At 42.4% G+C, this 22,907-nt stretch overlaps 1 protein-coding gene, 1 long non-coding RNA gene and 1 pseudogene across 2 annotated transcripts in view; 2 read left to right on the forward strand and 1 right to left on the reverse strand.

Moving 5' to 3' along the window:
- The window catches only part of LOC109565159 (uncharacterized), a 97,665-nt gene that overhangs the window by 20,516 nt on the left and 54,242 nt on the right, over nt 1–22,907 (reverse strand). The gene's annotated exons all lie outside the window — the stretch shown is intronic.
- LOC109564386 (large ribosomal subunit protein uL3m-like) lies at nt 823–21,698 on the forward strand (annotated as a pseudogene).
- SLC30A4 (solute carrier family 30 member 4) overlaps nt 21,291–22,907 on the forward strand; it is a 32,429-nt gene continuing 30,812 nt past the window's right edge. The window contains exons 1-2 of the mRNA XM_019968901.2: nt 21,291–21,533; nt 21,645–22,149. Coding sequence (XP_019824460.1) covers nt 21,759–22,149 — 391 coding nt within the window. The 5' untranslated portion in view covers nt 21,291–21,533; nt 21,645–21,758. The remainder of the gene's footprint in view (nt 21,534–21,644; nt 22,150–22,907) is intronic.

Consider the following 22,907-nt stretch of genomic DNA (forward strand, 5'->3'; position numbering starts at 1 on the left):
TTCTTGGGGTTCTCAAGGCAAAAATACTGAAGTGGTTTGCCATTCCCTTCTCCAGTGGACCACATTCTGTCAGATCTCTCCACCATGACCCGCCCATCTTGGGTGGCCCCACAGGGCATGGCTTAGTTTCATTGAGTTTTGGGGTGTTAGTTCTAAAAGGTTTGTCACACTAGGACAAGGCTGTGGTCCTAGTGTGATCAGATTGACTAGTTTTCTGCGATTATGGTTTCAGTGTGTCTGCCCTCTGATGCCCTCTTCCAACTTGGGTTTCTCTTACCTTGGACGTGAGGTATCTCTTCAGGGCTGCTCCAGCAAAGCGCAGCCGCTGCTCCTTACCTTGGACGAGGGGTATCTCCTCACAGCCGCCCCTCCTGACCTTGAACGTGGAGTAGCTCCTCTAGGCCCTCCTGCGCCCGCGCAGCCACTGCTCTTTGGGCGTAGGGTAGCTCCTCCCGGCCTCCACCCCGACCTCGGACGAGAGGTAGCGTCCGAGGACTTAATGAGAACTTAAGGGGCACAAAATTTCAGTTAAGCAAGAGGAATAAGTTCTAACCAGCAGATCATTGGTTGAATAGCTCACGGATGTCTGGCCCTTGGCAGAGGAGCCCTGAAAACAGAGTGGTGGGATGCCTCAAAGTGTCTCAGAAAGACACCTCTCCCACCACAGGATGCCTGGTTGGAGGTTGCCAATGCAGACCAGTGCACAGATGCTGATGTGAAATGAAAATATCTCCTTCCATATCAATAAACAAGAAATGTCACAGATGTCAGCAATTTCTGGCCTCCAAATATGAATGAGGGCTCCAAAAACTGATTCAGAGTATGCGGCCACCGCCCACGGTGATTGCTGTGGAGCTGGGGGATGAAGGAAGGTGAGCAGGGAAACAGGACCAGACCAGATAGCTGAAGTGCACGAGAAAGGAATGAATTCAGCAAGCCCAGAGGCTCGCATCTTCCCATACACAGAATGCTGAATTCCTTAACTTGATAACCTGATCTTTGATGTTTAGACCGCCTGCTCCCTTTGTTGCAAACTTGTATATAACCTGAGTCCCCTCCTGCCTCCTTGGAGCAGTTTTCTCAGAGCTACTGAGATGCTGTCTGCCTGACTCAGAGTCCTAAACATTCCCACCAAATAAAATAACTCTCTACTTTCAGGTTGTGACTGTATTTTTTAGTCCACACTGGGCTGAGGCATAGGTAGCCCGGGTGCTGCTCAGGGCTTGGGGAAGAGAAGGAACACCTGGCTCTTTGTTAGAAGACCCCACAGCAAGAGTTACGCTTGATAGCATAGCATCTTTGCAAAGAAAATATTGTTAAGCAGTTGATCTCTGATTAAAAAAAAAAAAAAGCCCAATTAGTGAGCAAACTATGTCCATTAAAAGATGAACCATGGCCTTTACATCCTTGGGAACCAGGTTCCTCTAAAGTTGACCTTATCACACTGAAGCTGGGAGTGATGCCTTTATGGACTAAGGATTGTCAAAAGGATATGACAACAAAATACAAGACTGTCACATCCTAAAATACACCCCAAAGAAGAACCATAATGGGAAAATGGCAGCCCTAACTGTAGGAAGAAAAACTGTATCACATTTCTGTAAATCTACATCTATATTGGAAATTTACTGGAAACTTGACTTGCTGCCAGTATGGAAAGTTAAAAACCTTTCATAATAACAGACAACATTGTCATTAAACCAGACATTCCTTGTTATGCTGCTCATTTTCTCCCAGACAGTATATGAATGTTACAACAAAAATCATATTGGTAAAGGTTTTTGAGGCATCATGAAAACATGGGGATTCAAAGGCCAGAATGGCAACCCACTCCAGTACACTTGCTTAGAAAATTCCATGGACAGAGGAGCCTGGTAGGCTACAGTCCACAGGGTCGCAAAGAGTTGGACATGACTGAGTAACTTCACTTCACTTCACTTCACTACTACTCATGGTCAAACAAAAATCCACAGAAGTCCTAGAACAATTTCAACCAGTGATGTTGCCAGAGTCAGCCTGGAACTAAAATGCCTGGACATATGGGAAGCACAGATAGGATAGCATGTGGACTGAAAGCACAATATAAGCTATGTAAATGGCTCTGTCAGTTCAGTTCAGTTCAGTCGCTCAGTCGTGTCCGACTCTTTGCGACCCCATGAATCGCAGCACGCCAGGCCTCCCTGTCCATCACCAACTCCCGGAGTTCACTGTACCTGGACATAAAAATTGCTCAGAGATGCTCAGAGATTCTAAACTGCTCACAGATAAAGATTACTATTAAAATTTATTACTCCCTATGTATTTTCCTAATGGAGATGAAGAGGAACAACCATAAGATTTGTAAGATAAAAACATGTGCCCACCTAGCACACCTGCTATTATATTTGTCTATCCTCACTGGACAGGTAGAACCTCACATGTTCTTTGATGTGAATAAAAGATAAAATTAGCCAGGATTTATATTCTCTGTTCTCAAGCACAGCAATACCATACGTGTTATCTTTGTCAAAGGCATAAATATATTACTCATTCTCCAACTAAACTCTGTTAGAAAAATTACTACTTAAAGGATTTCAACCCTGAATATTCATTGTAAGGACTGATGCTGAAGCTGAAGCCCCAGTACTCTGGCTACCTGATGCGAAGAACCAACTCACTGAAAAAGACCCTAATGCTGGGAAAGATTGAGGGCAGGAGGAGAAGGGGGCAACAGAGGATGAGATGGTTGGATGTCATCACTGACTCATTGGATATGAGTTTGAGAAAACTCAGGGAGATACTGAAGGACAAGGAAGCCTGGCATGCTGCAGTCCACAGGGTCACAAAGAGTTAGACATGACTTAGTGACTGAACAACAACAAATCAGTTAAGTAGATTGGATATGCCAAATTTAGAGGAACTGGCAGTTTGCATACTAGCAAAATCTTTGTAATTTGAAGGATTCATTCTTTTTTTTACTGCATATTTCCCAGGTTATCTTAAAGTGTTTGCAAATTTAATTTCTTTTATTTAAAAGAAAAATGAAGGAGTGTGGTCAAGATAGTGGAGTAGGAGAACCCTGAGTTCACCTTCTTCCACAGGCACACCAAAATTATAACTACTTACAGAGAAACTATTAATGAGAAAGACCTGGGGACTAGTAGAAATGATCTCTTACAACTAAAGATATAAAGAAGGAACCACAATGAGAGGGTAGGAGGGGCAGAGACATGGTCTAGCCAGGCTTCATAGCCCTAGGGTGGGCAACTCACAAATGAGAAGACAATTACAATTGCAGAGGCTCACCCCAAGGAACACAGGGTCTGAATCCCACATCAAGCTCCCCAGCCTGAGGGTTCTACACCAGGAAGAGGAGTCACCAGAATGTCTGATGCTGAAGGCCAATGGGGCTTACTTTCTGGAGACCCACAGAGTTGTTTGAAATAGAGTCCACTTTTAAAGGGAGAACACAAAAGCTCATATACACCAGAAGTCAGGACAGAAGTAGTAATTCAAAAGAAGCCTGGGTCAGTCCCACCAACTGCTATTGGAAAGCTTCCTGGAAAGATAGGAGGCAACTGGAGCTCACCCTGGGGACAGAGACGTTGGCAGTATCCACTCTGGGGAATCATCTACCACGAGGACATTGTGCTGGCAAGTGCCATTTTGGAATCCTCCCTCTAGCTTATTAGTACCAGGACTAGGCCCACCCACCAGCCTGTTGGCATCAGTACTGGATCAAACAACTACCAGGCAAAGATTCAGCCCCAACTATGAAGTGGAATACTACTCGGCCATAAAAAAGAATGAAATCTTGCCATTTTAAAAAATGTGGATGGACCTAGAAGATATTATGCTAAGTGAAATAAGTCACACAAGAGAAAGACAAATACTATATTATTTCATTTACATGTGGAATCTAAGAAACAAAACACATGAACAAACATAACCAAATAGAAACAGAGTTATAGATACAGAGAACAAAAGCGTGGTTGCCAGAGGGAAGGGGGTGGGCAGAAGATAGAAATAGGTGAGGGAGATTAGGAGGTACAGAGTTCTAGATGCAAAATAAATGACTCATGGCATGAAATGTACAGTGTGGAGAATATAATCAATAATTACATAATATTTTTGAATGGTTACAGACAGTAATTAGACTTAGTGTGGTGATAATTTTGAAATGTATAGCAATATACAATCACTATGTTGTGTATAATAACAGGAACTAACCTAGAGTTGTAGGCCAATTATACTTCAAAAGCAAACTCATGGAGAAAGAGATCAGAAATGTGATTACCAGAGGCAGGGTGGGAGGAGGGGGGATTGGATGAAGGCTGTCAAAAGGTACAAACTTCCAGTTATAAGATAAATAAGTACTAGGGATGAAATGTACCACATGAGAAACATAATTAACACTTGTATGTTATATATGAAAGTTGTTAAGATAGTAAATCCTGAGAGTTCTCATCATAATAAAAAAATTTCTTTCTATTTCTTTAAACTATATGAGATAATGGATGTTTGCTAAGCGTTCTGTGGTAATCCTTTTATGATGTATATGAGTCAAATAATTATGCCATACACCTTACATTTATACAATGCTATATGTCAATTTTATCTCAATAAAACTGGAACCAAAAAAATTAAAAATATGAGTCAGTTCTAGAAATCTGCTGTATGACTATTGTACCTCAAGTCAACAATAATATATCAAACACTTAAAAATTTGTTGGGATTCCCAGGTGGCTCAGTAGTAAAGAATCTTCCTGCCGAGATGGAGTTTGATCCCTGGGTTGGGAAGATCGCCTGGAAAAGGAAATGACAACCCACTCCAGTATTCTTGCCCAAGAAATCCCATGGACACAGGAGCACGGCAGGCTATAGTCCATAGGGTTGCAAAGAGTAGGACACGACTGAAGGACTGAACATGCATGTGAAAATTTGTTAAGAGGGTAAATCTCATGTTAAGTGTTCTTTCCACAATAAAATAAAGTACAAGAGTAATTGAATTGCCAAAGAATTCTAACTAATATCAGGGTTAGTCAAGACCCCAAGTCCAGAACTCTAAAGTGTGGGACAGATACCTTGCCACAATCATCAGATACTAGACTTGGGGATTTAAATTCCACACACTCTTGCTCAAAACTAAGCAGAAGAAGGAAATGGAACTATAAAAAGAAACATGAATCATATTTTTGGTCAGCTCTATGGTGACATTAAGGCACGACAGCGGACCGATTCAATTCACAAACTTCCCTTTGGGAACAATACTAACGAGTGGAGAACCAGTGAATTTCCTCCCTACAAGTCAGTGTAATATCCTGACCCTTATACCTAACACAGTACAATCACACTTGGCCCTTTTCATAGCAAAAAAGGGAAAGGAAACACTCAGAATCAATTTAGTTTTGAATCTGCAGAACATTCCATACGTTCATATTCAATGCATGCTCCTTGAAAAAACAAACAGTACAACATGGTAAATCAACTATACTCCAATATAAAATAAAAATTAAAAAAAAAAACAGTGGGACAACAGTATATAAAGTGTAGAATATTATAAAGTCTTTCCTCCCCTCTTTGCTATGTATCTCTATACTTTGCTATCACTTTAATATGTACCTTCCCAGTGTGGTGTGCACACACACTCACATGCACATGTACACACACAGTATTTGAAATAAATGGTATTATCCTAACCACACCATTCTTCAATTTGTTTTCCTTACTTAAAATTTGTATACATGGACCTTAGTTTTTCTAATGACTGCCTAGTATTACATATGACTAAGTAATCACTCACTGAGGGAATACTTTTTATTTTATCTCCATTCTTATTTCCATTTTTAAAATTTTTATTTAAAAGTAATGCACATTACTTGTTTTAGAAATTCAGACTGTGCAGAAAGTACCTAAAATGAGAAACAAAAATCTCCCACCACCAGCCCCACCACTCCCACTAATTAAACATTACTCAGAGGTTTAACTAACAGTTTGTAAGTTCTACTGTGATTACCACTTGAAAACTGTATGTAATATATTTATGCCTCTTTTTCTTGATTTATCAACTATATACTATCTACTGACTCTTCGTGATGAAAAATTAGGAAAAATAGTACATTCACACATGGATGGAAATGAAACACAGCATTTGGCTATTGAACAACCTCCCCCGCATTGCAGGTGGATTCTTTACCAACTGACTATGAAGGAAGCCCATTGAACAATCTCAGCCTGCTGCTAATCATGATTCATCTTCTGTGGTAATACACCTTGGTGGCTACAAATAACATTTTAATTATAGAAATATAGTGGTTTAGTAATAAATTGGACTTAGATAAACTTCCCCAGGAGACAGAATACCTCAGTTCTCATTTCATGGCCCTGCTGCTGATTAACTTTGTGACTGTAAACATATTATGTAACCTTGTGGTGCCCTAGTTTCTTATCTCTTCCAACAGGAAAAACTGTATCTTACAGGTCTGCAAGAAGATCAAATTAAATCATGCCTTTGAAAATGCCTTGTAAACCAGGGAGGTATCATTAGCACCTCTTTAGCCACCTCTGTCATTCCTGGAGCTGATGAAGGGCAAACAAGGCTGAGAGTGAGGCAGACAGGTCAGGTTGCAAGGCCAGGAATCCTCACCTTGCCCTTTGGCTTCTCAGGTTTCAGCCCCTAAGACGTCTGATGGCAATGGGGTGCCGGTGGGAACAGAAGTTGAAGCACCAATTGGGTTAGCAGGATCTGTTTTGTATCCCAAAGATAAAAAGTCTTAAAGCTAAACCAGAAGCTGGAAGCAGGAGAAATAGATGCCTGGTGCATTAGTATATGGATAGATGTGCCCACTCCTTCAGCCTAGAACAGGATTTAAGTGCTTAACATGGGGATGGGGAGTGGGATGTGTGTAGATATCATATGTCTCAAGTCTTGAGACAGTCCCTAGAACTGATCCTGGGACAGAAGAGCAGAAGGAGAGAGAGGAGCTCCTCGCTGCAGACAGGTCAATGTTACTGCCTGAGCAACCACCACAGTTCCTGAGTTTGGGAGTCATATGGGAGAGCTCAGACCCAGAGCCCTCACGCTATGCTTTTGAAGCTAGCTGTCATTTTATAAAAATGGTCTCTGGTGCTAATTCACTTATAGACATGTGAGGAAAGTTCATTCTGTAATTAATTGAGACATTCCATAAAAATACTGCTAAACTCACAGCTATAGAGAACAAACTAGTGGTTATCAGGGAGGACAGAGAAGGGAGGAGGGGCAATATAAGGATAAGAGATAGAAAAAAAGTATATTATGGGATTCTATGATATCATGTGTTGTGAAACTTTTGAAAAATGTAAAGCACAACAGAATGTAAATAATCTTTCATCCCATTAAAAAATAGAATGAAAATAATGCTACAGTGGGGAAAAAAAAAAAACAAAAAAGAATACAGTTGCTAGAGGTCCTTTGAGGAGGGTAGCACATCACAGCTCTACAGAGTACCCCCTTGCTGTGAGACTGATTTTGTCAGACTACAGGTTTGTTCCTGGTGGTCCTGTAGAATACTCATTAACCAAGCTAATGCATTATCAAATCCTATACTTGCTTCACATTCCTGCACTTTTAAAAATGAACTAAAATATATTAAACAAATGCAAGACCCAAGTCATTTCATCCCCACTTACTTCAGTATGGAAACAGTGTCAGACTTTATTTTTCTGGGCTCCAAAATCACTACAGATGGTGACTGCAGCCATGAAATTAAAAGACGCTTACTCCTTGGAAGGAAAGTTATGACCAACCTAGATAGCATATTCAAAAGCAGAGACATTACTTTGCCAACAAAGGTCCATCTAGTCAAGGCTATGGTTTTTCCTGTGGTCATGTATGGATGTGAGAGTTGGACTGTGAAGAAGGCTGAGCGCCAAAGAATTGATGCTTTTGAACTGTGGTGTTGGAGAAGACTCTTGAGAGTCCCTTGGACTGCAAGGAGATCCAACCAGTCCATTCTGAAGGAGGTCAGCCCTGGGATTTCTTTGGAAGGAATGATGCTAAAGCTGAAACTCCAGTACTTTGGCCACCTCATGAGAAGAGTTGACTCATTGGAAAAGACTCTGATGCTGGGAGGGATTGGGGGCAAGAGGAGAAGGGACGATAGAGGGTGAGATGGCTGGATGGCATCACTGATTCAATGGACGTGAGTCTGGGTGAACTCCGGGAGTTGGTGATGGACAGGGAGGCCTGGCGTGCTGCGATTCATGGGGTCGCAAAGAGTCGGACACGACTGCGCGACTGATCTGATCTGATCTCAAAAACACTACATACACTTTCTTACATATCCACAATATTATGGTTTGTATTTTTTAGTTTCCATAATTTAGGTTAATGAGAAATTAATGCTTTCTTAGGATGCCCTAAGAAAATCAAGTTTCTGAATCTGATGCACAGTGAACTCACTAAGGTAAAATGCCTTACGTAAATGTCTCTTCCAGCAGTCACCAGAACCCCTCTGTCTGAACGTGATTTTAATGAGTGGACTACAATAACCAGGGTCCCTCACCTCTAACATGCACAAGTCTATTCAGACTTGTGTACACATGCACAAACGATGCACACACACACATGACTAAGGGGAAAATGAAGTGACCTCTTCTACACAGTATAGTAATTGGTCACTGTAGCAATACTGGTAGGCTATCAAGATAAGTAGGGATGCTACCTATACAGAGAGCACAAAATCTATGCTGGCTTGGAAAAGGATAAATGAGAACATCAGAGAGCTAGGAAAGTACTGGCTTGTTGGGAAGGGAACTGAAAACCACAAGCCCCTACTAACAGAAGAAGTATTTCATTCCAGGATGAAGTTCTGCTGGTTCTACCTCATCCCTTCTATCCTGGTGTATAAGACTCTCATTAACTTCCCCTTGCCTTCCCTATCATAGCCAGTAGCCTCCTCCGGACTCGTGGGTCCCTAGGGTAGAAACTTCATAGGAAGTCCTCTTTCCCATCCTTCCTCTCCATCTTTCTTACTTCCACACCTCCCCCACGAATGCCTGTTCCACTAACTTTAAGAACACACTTGTTTGGCCTAAAGCATATTCAGCACATAGCACAGTGTGTCTGGTTTACAACAAATTCACACGTTGGAATCCTAATGCCCACTGATGTGATGGTGTTAGAAGGTGGGGTCTTTGGACAGTGATTGGGTCATGAGAGTGGATAAACAGGATTAGTGCTCTCATAAAGGAGAGCTCGCTGAGCTTCCTAGCCTCTACTATCATGTGAGAACACAGTGAGGAAGGGCCAGCTATGAACCAGAAAGAGGGTCCTCACCAGAACACAACCATGCTGTTGATGTTGGACTTTAAAGCCTCCAGAAATGTGAGAAAAACATTTCTGTTGTTTATATGCCATTTGATTTGTGGTATTTTGTTATAATAGTCCAAACAGACTAAAATAACCTGCTAAGAAATATGGGTTGGGTAAATGGATGATGAGTGGTTTAAATGAAAGGGTAATACTTCAAGACCTATGTGAGTTTTGATGGAACTCTATTATGACATGGAAAGACTATTCACCAAAATGAGTAACCAGTCATAACAAGCGGCTAATCACCCAAAAGATTATAAAAGTGAGAATGTTACATACACACCTTCCCCACCACCATCACCAACCAGCAAGCATAGAAGGGAGGAAAATGTCAGAATGGAAAGATGATGGGCACTTGGCTCGGACAAATTTTGACTCCACCATTCTCTAGTTGGGAGACTTATATGGACAGCAGTGCACCAGGCAACAGGTTGAGGACTGCTGTGGGGCTGGTTCCTCTGTTCAACAAATGCTTTTCGAATATCTACTATGTGCCAGGCAGAGGACCAGGTATGGGAGACATAACAGTGAGCAAACAAAGGCAGTCCCCCATTCTCATGGAGCAGAGAGCCTAAGAAGTCAGTTGGAGGCAGCTCTTAATCAAATAATGTCACTAATGAAAATAAAGTTACATAGTGAGACATTAGCACATGTAACAGATGGACTCATCTAGACTTGGGGTGCTATGAGTGCCCTGGGGGAGAGTGGCTCCAGAGTCTATTTAGGATTAATTAGGTAAAGGAATGGTGAGGAAAACCATTCCAAATAAGGCACCTGTGCTTACAAAGGCTGTGATCAAAGTCTCAAACAATGCAAGTTCAGTGTGGCTTCCTGTTAGAGTGCCTGAGCTAGGGGTGGAGGGGAGGGTGGAGACTCAGTCAGATTTCTATTCTGAAAAGTCCAGTGCATTTTAACAGGACCTCTGGGAGGCTGGGGCAGCCACAAGCAGAGCACTCTGTGGGTTCTGGGACCCCAGCTGCACCCCATCTATATGAGGACAGGTAGGCTGCCTTAACAGAACATTGGGAAGCAGGGACTGATGGACCTAAGAGACTGAATCCTCCAGCATCTGCACTAGGAAGAGGCTCACTGATATGTGTGTGTGATCCAGCAGAGGGAGAATGCAGTAAAATCCCTAACTTCTAACTAGCAATGGGTCTAGATTAGGGTCAGCAAACTACAACCCAAGAGCCAAATCCAGCCAGCACCTATTTCTGGGCAGCCCACAAGTTAAGAATAGTTTTCACATTTTTAAATGGCTGAAAAAAAATCAAAAGAAGATGAATATTTTGTACCAGGTGAAAATTACATGAAATTCACATTTCAGTGTCTATAAATAAAGTTTTATGGGAAAACAATCATGCTCATTTATTTACTATCGTCCATGGCTGCTTTCACAACACAGCAGCAGAGCCGATAACTGCCACCAACACTAGGGTAGTGCTGCAAAGCTAAAATTATTTACTATCTGGCCCCTTATAGAACAAGGTTGTCCGTTCTTGGGCTAGTCAGAAGAGCCTATAAATCTGAGCGTGTGGTCAGACAACTGACAAATGAGCTTTAGTGGGAACGAGTGCAAAGTAATGCACATTGGGATAAAAATATACAAACTATTTATAAAATGAAGACAAGGCTCTGAGCTATGAGTTCACAGCTCAGAACTAAGCACAATGGCAAAGACTAAAGGCAGCTAGAGTAACAGTGTGTGAATTTCCTGCCCCAGACTATAAGAATCAGTACACAATGGATGGGGTTGGCTGTCTGATGACATCCCTGGGTAGAGGCCTGGGGAATGATTTCAGGACAACTAAGCTAAAATTCAACCTAGAAGAAAGGCTACATTATTTTGCACTTTCACTTAAAAGTTATATACAGACATAGATAATGACAGTCTGCATATAATCTCCAGAAGAAATTGGTGATAAAGATTTAGAATGTGTGGTATTACTACTGGGCTACTGGGGGATGGGTTATCATCAAGACTTTGTCTTGTTTAACTTTATAGCCCCAGTCCCTAGTTCAATGACTGGCATATGATAAGCGTTCAAACAATATTTGTTGAATAGAAGGAGAGAAGGAAGGAAGAAAAGGAAGATGAGAAGGAAGGAGGGAAGGAGAGGAAGAGAGAGAGGATTAAGGAGGGAAAGAAGGAGGGAAACTGGATAGAACCTATAGAATTTGAAGGCTGAACAGGAGTTGGACACCCTCCAAGAATGGGGAAGAACATCCCAGTGGGAAAACAGAAGAATAAGAGGCCGGGAGAGACAATAAGGCTTGGAAAATATATCACAATAAAACTCCCTGTCACCTTTGCTCTATCTCCAAGGTAACTTGGTTTCTCCTACCACCGGCCCTGTGAAGGGGCCAGGGCCACAGGAGAGGTGTGTCCTCCAGGACAATTAAGGTATCAGCCACACAGTAATTTCCTCAGGCTCTCCGGTCAGTAGGGCATACACTGATTTATTCAGCCTGATACTCAGGGGTAGTTACCACACCTGCAAAGCTGATAGAATTGACCTGGGACCTTGGCGGCTCTAGCAGGGTCATTGGGGGCCCTATCTCGTGTGGCCGCCTCCCTCTTGGACACCTCTGACCTCTTCCATTTCAAGGTAACAGGATTCACGTCGGGAGAGTTCCCAGAGAACACCCAGCCCCGTGTGCTGCAGGCCCAAAAGGAACAAGATGCCTTTCTCAGGTAAGATACTCTACCTGCCAAACACTCAGCCAGGGCTCCAGAATCCAAATGTTCAGGGTTCTGGAATCTATTCTCACTGCGAGGGAAACTCATCCTAGTAATGTGAAAGTCCTAGGCCCTGGGCATCCCCTCTGTCCCAAGCCAACCAGGACAGTTGGTCACCTGCCAGATGGATTCCTCATTTAATACACTGGGCTGGTTGGGGAGGAAGAAATTTCCCTCTGTCCCTCTTGAATTCATGTGGCTGGACTTAAAATTAATTGAAAACAAGAAACAAATTTAAATTCATGCCCATGGAAGACCCATAGAATGAGACCGAAGAAGTAGCCAAAGTAGGCAGACTTTATACTGTTTTCTCTTTGGCTACACTGGGTCTTCGTTGCTGTACCCAGGCTTTTTCTACCTGTGGTCGCTAAGCCATGTCCACCTCTTTGCAACCCCGTGGACTGAAACCCACCAGGTTCCTCTGTCTATGGGAATTCCCAGGCAAGAATTCTGGAGTGGACTGCCACTTTCTTCTGTAGGAGGATCTTCCCCACCCAAGGATCAAACCTGGGTCTCCTGCTTGGCAGGCAGATTCTTTACTGCTGAGCCACCTAGGAAGCCCCTCTAATTGCAGCGGCAGGGGCTACTTTTCCTTGCTTTGTGCAGCCTTCTCCTTGCAGTAGCTTCTCTTATTGGGGAGCACAGGCTCTAGGTGCACGTGCTTCAGGAGTTGCAGCACACAGGCTCACGCCATATATGGCTCATGAGCTCAAGAGTGTGGGCTCAGTAGCTGTGGTACACAGGCTTATTTGCCCCACAGCATGTGGAATCTTCCTGGACCAGGGATCAAAACCATGTCCCCTGCACTGGCAGGCAGATTCTTAATCATTGGACCACCACTGGAAGGACTGGTGCTGAAGCTGAAGCTTCAATACTTTGGGCACCTGATGCGAAGAACAGACTCATTGGAAAAGACCGTGATGCTTGGAAATACTGAGAACAAAAGGAGAAGCGGGTGACAAAGGATGAAATGGTTGGATGGCATCACTGACTCAGTGGACATGTGTGTGTGTGTGTGTGTGTGTGTGTGTGTGTGTGTGTGTGTGCGCGCGCATGTTAGTGGCTTAGTCATGTCTGACTCTTTGCAACCCCATGGACTATAGCCTGCCAGGCTCCTCTGTCCATGAAATTCTCCAGGTAAGAATACTGGAGTGGGTTGCCATTTCCTTCTCCAGGGGATCTTCTTGAACCCACGTCTCCTGCACTGCAGGCAGATTCTTTACCATCCGAGTTTGACCAAACTCCAAGAGATACTGGAGGACTGGGAAGCCTGGCATGCTGCAGTTCACGGGGTTACAAAGAGATGGACACAATTTAGCAACTGAACAACAACAACAACAACCAGGGAAGTCCATATTTCATACTTTTTAGACAAACTTTTTTGTGAGGAATTGACAGGACAAAGAAACTTAGGTTCTGGGTGCCCAATTCACGAAGAATCAAAACAGAGTTTTGGCTTGGAGTAGTAAGCTAAAGAAGTAGTGAAGGTTTGTTTACCTAGACTTCTCAGTTCCAATTCCCTATCTTTGGTGATAAGGTGTCCTTGTATCTGCAGATATAGGGAGTGTAAGTTTCACAAGAAGAGATTATTTCCGGCTTTCAGGAAGACAGAAGGTTCAGAGTGCCTCTTCTTCAACTGGCCATAACTTTGATTCAAAATAAATAATATGCCATCGAGGCATATTTTTGGGGTAGCCTACCCAACAGGCTTCTTGTTCCATTGTTCACAGACCTCATGTGGGCCTGCTCCAGAGAAACTGCTGCCTCCCAGAATGGGCAGAGTGGCTCCTTCTGGATCAGGGAAGGGACAGCATGGGCCGGTTGGGTCACTGGGAACAGAAAAGGGGTTCCCGAGGAAACTCAACTATTGGAAACTTGGATCTAGGACTCTCATTTTTTATCTGGTGTCTCTATGTGTTTCTGTGTAAACAATGAGGATGAAACAGTACTTGGTATCAGGGCAAACCTTCAACATTTACAATGTTTGAAGATAGGGAAGAACTTTCAGGAAGGCTGCCTGAAACATTCTTTGTGAGTAAGCAGAATGTGAGTTATTAAAATATAACTAACAAAGAGGAATATATAACTTTGTTGGTCAGTATAAAACAGTTGTAATAATTACAGTAATTTATATCTAATGACCATGTAGCATAGTGATTATGAGGCATTACTGTGTCATGTAAATCATACACAAAGATCTTTGTGATTAGGGTACTAAATTCTGCTCAGTCATGTGTGCACTTGTGGCCAGCTTAAAACCATTAAAAGTAATTTAGGTTGGCTTAGTCTGGTTTTTTTGCTTCAGGGAATACAGAGAGTGAAATAGTAGGTGAACTTGTTTCATTTGATTCAGCAAGGACCAATATAAAGATACTTAAAAAAAAATAAACGCCATCTTTATTTGCAAAAGAATTCTGGGAAAAAGTCAAAGCACTTTGTAGATTTTAATCTAATCAATCCTCACAATAACCCCAGGAGGGAGTTCTTACACAACAGCTTTCTTTGTTTAAAGCCACCAGTTGTCAGAGGCCACAAAAGAGTCCCTTAGTCTGCCATTGCTTCTTTGTCCCAGTTTAATTCATAATGTTGTAACATTCTTTGAAATGAGTCTAGTATAAATACAAACTACTAGCATATTAACAATCTCTAGTCATTATGAGACATATTGTCCTCCCTGGTAAGAATTTCTTACAAATGACTTTACACACTAGCTTGAAGACATAGAAATATTTGTTAGAAAGGAATTTAAAGTCATGGATGAACTCTCTATAACAAAAATATTTTCATCTATTAATTCCATGTATTTACAGTGTTTCTGCTCTGAGCACAATGTCAGCTGCTAAGGGCACACAGAGCCTAGGAGAGAAATAAAGTAATTGTAACAGCGAAACATATGTGGTGGTGATCAAGAGGTCTAAGTGACTCAAAACATGTTTAATAAACCAAAAATGGAGTGTAGCAGTCCTAAGAAGGATATCAGATGACCAGCATTCGCCTGTACCCTTGGTTTGCAATTTGATTTAGATGGCGTGGTCTTTAATAGTTCTCACTAGCAAAGTAGGTTAAGTGGATGTTTTACATTCAAAATCTCACTGGATTCTTACAGTGTCGCTATGAAACAGGTAGGACAAATTTTATTTTCCACTATTAACACATGAGTTTATTAACTCATGTTAATTAACTCATGAGTATTAATATTAACACTATTAACAATGAGTTCAGCAATAGTACACTACTAGAGATCACAGTAAATAGATGGCAAAATTAGAAGCTAAAACCAGGTTTTCCAAATTCCACCCTCATCTTCAAGTTTCCCCAGCCCAGCCACAACCTCCAAACTCCAGGACTGATGCACTTAGTTCTTTTTATATACATACTTTTTTTAAAGTTGATATGTTGTATTTTTATTTTTATTCAGTTCAAGAAATTTTTTTTTTTTTTGGCAGAGCAGCATGCAGGATCTTAGTTCCCCAACCAGGGATCAAACCTGAACCTGCTCGCAGTGGAAGGGCAGAGTGGTGAGTCTCAACTACTGGACTAGAGGGAAATCCCATGCTTAGTTCTTAAATTACTGTCCCAGCTGGGACCTCCTATTCCCTTTCATTTCAGCCAGACATGATTAGAGAAACCCATAGGAATATTTAATTAAAAATTTTTTTAAAAAGACAGAAACAAAGATATGAAAACTACGAACTTGTTTGAAAGTAGGTTTGGCTCACAGGTTGGTGAAATGGTAGATGGTCTCTAGAGCCAGAGATCTCCTTTATCTCTTCCCTGGCCAAGAAGACAACTGCCTGTCCTCAGGTAATCTATTTCTGGTATTTCTTCTCCCCTGGAGGAGAGGTTAAACTGAATCTCCAGCCACTGTGTTACTGAGTAATCCATGGAAAGACGAAAGCATTAGCTTCACCAGAGTTGTGTATCACATCACTAACTCCTGTTCATACCCATCCAACAGCTTTCATCCCCTCCTAAAAAAGGTAAGGGAACATATTCCAAAAACATCCTATAGGAACTTCCTACAGCCACATACTCCAACAGACAAAAGAGTTCTCAGGATGGGGAATATGCAGCATTTGAACCTGTCAACTAAGTAGATGAAGCACCTTTTCTACATTTCAATTAAAAAGAAAAAAAACTTTTTCCCCCTTCCATTCCCAAACAGGATTTCACAGGACAATGCAGAGGTCTCAAATTGTTGGCAAATCTTTAATGTATGAAACAGAGATCTCTCCTAATATATCCCAAGAAGTCTAGATATTTTTCTGCAGATTATTCCATTTTTATGCAGAAAGAAACCAAGAGGGATAGTGTAGAGTGATAGTTAAGAGCTTGAGCTCTGAAACCAAACTGATCTGAAATTGAGTTCCTGCTCTGTTTGCAGCACGACTCTGGCCAAGTTACCTAATCTCCCTGAGATTCTATGTCTCCATCTACTTAAAAAATAGTAATCACTGGCATTGATAGAGTACTTACTGTGCTAGGAACTAGGTATGTTAAGTTTTACATGCTCTATATACATTATTCCTTATTAAGGCCCTGTGAAGCAGGTATGATTATCACTCCCACTTCATAGGTAAGAAAATTGAAGCACAAAGAGGTTAAACAGTTCGCCAGAGATTATATGACTCTAAGTGGTGAAACCAGGATGCAAACACAAGCAGTCTGATTCCCACATCCATGCTTTGTATCACTAGTGATTGTATCCTAATGATGCTGTAAGGATTAAATGAACTCAGGTAAACCAAATCCCTTGCCTAGTGCCTGGCACATAAACAAGCCTTAAGTAAATGTTAGCTGTAGTATTATTTTTAGCACTGTCATTTGTTCCAAGAGATATCTGGGCCAGAAAACAGGTTTTGACATAGGATATTTTGCATCTATTCCAGTTAACTGCCCTGAGATATGTGTCCTGAAATCGAATTGACTGGTCTCTGCTATTACCTAAACCATCTGTATGTTATAGGTTACCTGGTTGAGAGATAGGCTAAATGGTTGACAACTTTTTCCATTTGCCCAGGCAAAGTATTAAGAAGTATTAATTCTCATATAAAAGAATGGCATACTGATCAAGAGCTAGAATACTTGCAGGAAGCACTCCGCTCATAAATGGGTTATGTTTCAAAAGCTGATTATCTATTGTTATAAATTCTGAATATGTAGATATAAGGTTGAAAATGGTAGTTACCTTTCAAGACTAGTCACAGAAATCTATTTATTTAGCCCCCTTTAAAGTTCAGTGATAGAAATCATGCCACTAACTCAAGGCAGGCCTAGGAACAAGAGTCCATGTGATAAAAGAATAAGAAAGGTGTCTTTTCTGGAACAGAGGAAAGTTGATATTGACTATATTAGTCATCTATTGCTGTGTAACAACTTATCCCAAAACTTACCATATTTTAGCTCTTCCCAACAGTTTACTGTAAATATCAAAAACAAACAAAACACATGCTTTGCCTCATCTTGTTTTTAAAAACGTCTATCTCCATTCCTTAATGGAATCTCATTTGCAAAATTTTTAGTAAAGAGTGATCACATTCCTGAAATACTTTATTCATTTGTTATTTCTCATTAGTAGGATTTCAGGCAATATAACAAACTAAAAGTACTAACAACAAATAAACTACTCCCAATCTGGATGGATTAATATTAGAATTAAGGAAGCAACCTTCAGGAAAATTTCTTCCTTCTGTTGATAATGACCGAGGTCCCCTGGTTATTAAATACTCTGGGTCTAGGGAACTAGGGGATCGCTAATCCAGTTTTCCTAACCTGACTGCAGTTCTGTGGCCATTCAAAGGTGAGTTGCAACTGAGACATGCAAGATTCTAAAGTATCATCTGGATCTTCAGAGGAAAATGATGTTTATATGACTTTTCACTGTATTTTCTATAACTTAAAATGTGGTAATTTATATAGATTGTTGTTAAAATATATTTATAAACACTGGATTAATGGGAGTTTGCACTAGTCTTCTAACACTGCTGTTGTTTTAATCTTATTTGAGTCTGAAACCCATTTGAGAATACGATGAAGGCTAACAGACTTACTCAAGAAAATACATATATCCACAAAATTTTGCATGTAGTTTTAAGGCCTCCAAATCCCCTAAGACTCACCTGGAGAATCGCCAGAGAAGCAGAAGGTGGGGCTTATTGTCATTTCATTTTGTCATTAAAATTAGATCTAAATTAGAAGCTACTACTAAAAACTTAATTCTTTTTAAACCTTGCTGTTAAACAGAATCAACAGCCAGTACAGATACTTTTACAGTAAGTTTGCTACTTACAAATTCCATTCTGCGAGCACGTTTGCAAGCAATTTGTTCCAACAAAGTTAGCCTAGGTACCCAACTAACACAATGGGCTCTATAGTTCAGTTCAGTTCAGTTTATTTCAGTTAAGTTGCTCAGCCGTGTCCGACTCTTTGCGACCCCATGAACCACAGCACGCCAGGCCTCCCTGTCCATCACCAACTCCCAGAGTTCACTCAGACTCACGTCCATCGAGTCAGTAATGCCATCCAGCCATCTCATCCTCTGTCGTCCCCTTCTCCTCCTGCCCCCAATCCCTCCCGGCATCAGAGTCTTTTCCAATGAGTCAACTCTTTGCATGAGGTGGCCAAAGTACTGGAGTTTCAGCTTTAGCATCATTCCTTCCAAAGAAATGCCAGGGCTGATCTCCTTCAGAATGGGCTGGTTGGATCTCCTTGCAGTCCAAGGGACTCTCAAGAGTCTTCTCCAGCACCACAGTTCAAAAGCATCAATTCTTCGGTGCTCAGCCTTCTTCACAGTCCAACTCTCACATCCATACATGACCAAAGGAAAAACCATAGCCTTGACTAGACGAACCTTTGTTGGCAAAGTAATGTCTCTGCTTTTGAATATGCTATCTAGGTTGATCATAACTTTCCTTCCAAGGAGTAAGCGTCTTAATTTAATGGCTGCAGTCACCATCTGCAGTGATTTTGGAGCCCACAAAAATAAAGTTTGACACTGTTTCCACTGTTTCCCCATCTATTTCGCATGAAGTGATGGGACCGGATGCCATGATCTTTGTTTTCTGAATGTTGAGCTTTAAGCCAACCTTTTCACTCTCCACTTTCACTTTCATCAAGAGGCTTTTTAGTTCCTCTTCACTTTCTGCCTTAAGGGTGGTGTCATCTGCATATCTGAGGTTATTGATATTTCTCCCAGCAATCTTGATTCCAGCTTGTGTTTCTTCCAGTCCAGTGTTTCTTATGATGTACTCTGCATATAAATTAAATAAGCAGGGTGACAATATACAGCCTTGACATACTCCTTTTCCTATCTGGAACCAGTCTGTTGTTCCATGTCCAGTTCTAACTGTTGCTTCCTGACCTGCATACAGATTTCTCAAGAGGCAGGTCAGGTGGTCTGGTATTCCCATCTCTTTTAGAATTTTCCACAGTTGACTGTGATCCACACAGTCAAAGGCTTTGGCATAGTCAATAAAGCAGAAATAGATGTTTTTCTGGAACTCTCTTGCTTTTTCCATGATCCAGTGGATGTTGGCAATTTGATCTCTGGTTCCTCTGCCTTTTCTAAAACCAGTTTGAACATCCGGAAGTTCACCGTTCACATATTGCTGAAGCCTGGCTTGGAGAATTTTGAGCATTACTTTACTAGCATGTGAGATGAGTGCAATTGTGTGGTAGTTTGAGCATTCTTTGGCATTGCCTTTCTTTGGGATTGGAATGAAAACTGACCTTTTCCAGTCCTGTGGCCACTGCTGAGTTTTCCAAATTTGCTGGCATATTGAGTGCAGCACTTTCACAGCATCATCTTTCAGGATTTGAAATAGCTCAACTGGAATTCCATCACCTCCACTAGCTTTGTTTGTAGTGATGCTTTCTAAGGCCCACTTGACTTCACATTCCAGGATGTCTGGCTCTAGGTCAGTGATCACACCATCGTGATTATCTGGGCTGAAGATCTTTTTTGTACAGTTCTTCTGTGTATTCTTGCCACCTCTTCTTAATATCTTCTGCTTCTGCTATAGTACTGTACTGTAATAGGTTTATAATACTTCATAATACTTTTTACACAAATAATGCATAAAAACAAACACAAAAATAAACATTTTTAATCTTATAGTACCTTGAAAAGTACAATGGTACAGTACAACAGCTGGCATACAGGGGTTGGCACTGAGTGAACAGGCAAGAAGAGTTACTGACTGGAGGGAGAGGAGGTGGGAGCTGATGGTGCTGAAGGATTGTCAGCAACAGGAGATGGAGGGCAAACTGTAATTTCACTCACACCTGACATTAACGGCACAGGTTCCGATTCCTTGCTGGATTCAAGTCTATCTACATTCTTGAAAAAAAAAAAAATGATCCAGTGATGTCTGGGTAGTACTATATACCAGCTACATCACTGCTGCTTTTAAACCTGCTTCCGGACATCCTGAGCTTAAAATAAAGATCCTGTAGCACTATATTCTATATAGTATTATACAGTAAACTACACAAAAGCACAACCACTTGTAGAGCATGCACATATATGATAATGTATGCCAGACACGTGAACTAATCTATGTGATTAGACGGTGGGAAAGCATGGAAAGCATGTTCGCATCTTTGAAAGTTCACATCTTTGACCGGTCATAACCTGAAGGTTGGTATGTAGAGGACTTACCGTACTATATATAGTTCCTGTGCTTGGGTTTAGTCCATACTGTAAATACCTTGGGTGCAAAAGGAACCTGATAGGGAGCACACAGATAACACATATTTGCTGAAAAACAACAGTAAATACAAAGCAGGACACTGAACTGCTTATGACCACAAGCCTTGCCCTCTCCGAGATGATCTGACTGTGCAGCAAATTTTGCCAACCTGCCAGAGAGGCAGCAACTCTAATGGCAGAAAAGCTGCTCAATTTATCAAGAAAGGGTTACATTCTCCTGTCGCCAAGCATCTGAAACCCAGATCTCAATCAAAGATTCTCTAGGCCGTCCTTCAGCGAAGCGAACTCCAGGCAGCAACGCCCAACCTTGGGTGGGCGGGACCGTAGAAATCTACCCACTTAACCCGAGGACTCCAGCTCTCTCCGACCCGGCCTCCCAGCCTCGGGAAGTGTAGAGCCCGTTGAGGGGCGGGGGACGCGGCGCGCGCCCCTGCCCCGCCCCGCCCCTCGTGTGCGCCTCTGCCGGGCGCGCCAGGCCTGCGTGTCCTCGCGCCCACCCCTCCCTGGCGCGGCTCGTCCGCGGCCGCTCCAGCGCACGCGCGCGGCTTCGCGCAGGGCGGGGAGAGGCGGCGGCCGTGGGCGCCCGGCCCCGAACCTGTCAGACTCGGGAAGCCGGCCTGGAGCGGCGGGCGCTGCAGGCTCGAGGACCGCCCCGCTCCTTCGCGGCCCCGGGCCGAGATGCGCGAGCCGGCCCCGCGAAGCCGGCCGGGGGCGGGGAGATGAGCGGCGGCCCGACAGCGGCACCCCAGGTAGAGCGCTGCCCTCTTTCGGAGCCCCGGCGCCCCCCGCCGCCCCGGGCTTCGGAACTTGTGGGCTCTGTCGGGCCGCCTTTAATTTATAATGTGTTTCGTTTCCCACAGAATGAGAAGGGACGCGCCGCAGTGCCACTGGGAACTGGCTTTCGAGTGAAGTAGGAGTCTCCGGCCGTCCGCCTGCACCCAGCCGCTCGGCGCCGCGGCCGCTCAGCCAGTGCTATGGCCGGATCCGGCGCGTGGAAGCGCCTCAAATCAATGCTGAGGAAGGATGATGCGCCGCTGTTCTTAAATGACACCAGCGCCTTTGACTTCTCGGACGAGGTGGGCGACGAGGGGCTTTCTCGGTTTAACAAACTTCGAGTTGTGGTGGCCGACGATGGTTCCGAAGCCCCGGAAAGGCCTGCTAACGGGGCGCACTCGGCCCTCCAGGCCGACGATGACTCCTTGCTGGACCAGGACTTACCTTTGACCAACAGTCAGCTGAGTTTGAAGGCGGACCCCTGTGACAACTGCAGCAAGCAGAGAGAGTTGTTGAAGCAGAGAAAGGTGAAAACCAGATTGACCATTGCTGCCGTTCTTTACTTGCTTTTCATGATTGGAGAGCTTGTAGGTGAGTTGTGTTGCCAACTCACTTTCCACTTACCTTGCCTACTGCTTTGGGGTTTAAACTTGCTTTTTAGGAAGCTTGTTATTTATCGAGATACTGATCTGGTGATGTGCCGAGGCCTCACAAACTGCAGATCAGCCTAGGTACAACATAAACTTCCAAAGATAACTTTGACATTTCTTCTAGTTCTCTGAACACCATGTCATCTACTGTAAAGTTAAGGACATTATCTTCATTATATATCATGTAACTTCCTGTTTCAGAAAAAAAAATCTGATAAAACACTAGGTTAATTTTTGCAGCGTTTAAAATAGCAAATGATTCTAAAATTACTTAGAAAAATAACATTTTACAGTGTGAAGGGACCTTACTGAACACCTGCTCCACCTTTTTTAAGAGATCTGAGGGCACAGAGGTTAAATAGATTATGAGGACACTTAAGTATGTGAAGATCTGCCATCCCATTGTCTTGATTTTTTTTCCCTCTGCCATTGAATTTAGTGGTTGTTTACTATTTCCTTTTGTATTTATATCCAGGGAAATTTGCATACCTAAATACTACTAACTAACCTCAAAGTTTTTCATTTTAAGGAGGATCTGAAAGCCAGACGTCTTCCCCAGGTTTTATGATTTTGGTTTTTTCACTTTTTAATTATTCAAGTAATGCAGTTTTACTATAAAATACATTCTCCATTTATAGATTAATTTCAGAGTCACATTAGTATAACTGCTAACTTCTCTAAGTGATAATTGATAAAGTT

The sequence above is a fragment of the Bos indicus genome, chromosome 10 (genome assembly GCF_029378745.1).
Source record: "Bos indicus isolate NIAB-ARS_2022 breed Sahiwal x Tharparkar chromosome 10, NIAB-ARS_B.indTharparkar_mat_pri_1.0, whole genome shotgun sequence".
Classification (NCBI taxonomy): Eukaryota; Metazoa; Chordata; class Mammalia; order Artiodactyla; family Bovidae; genus Bos; species Bos indicus.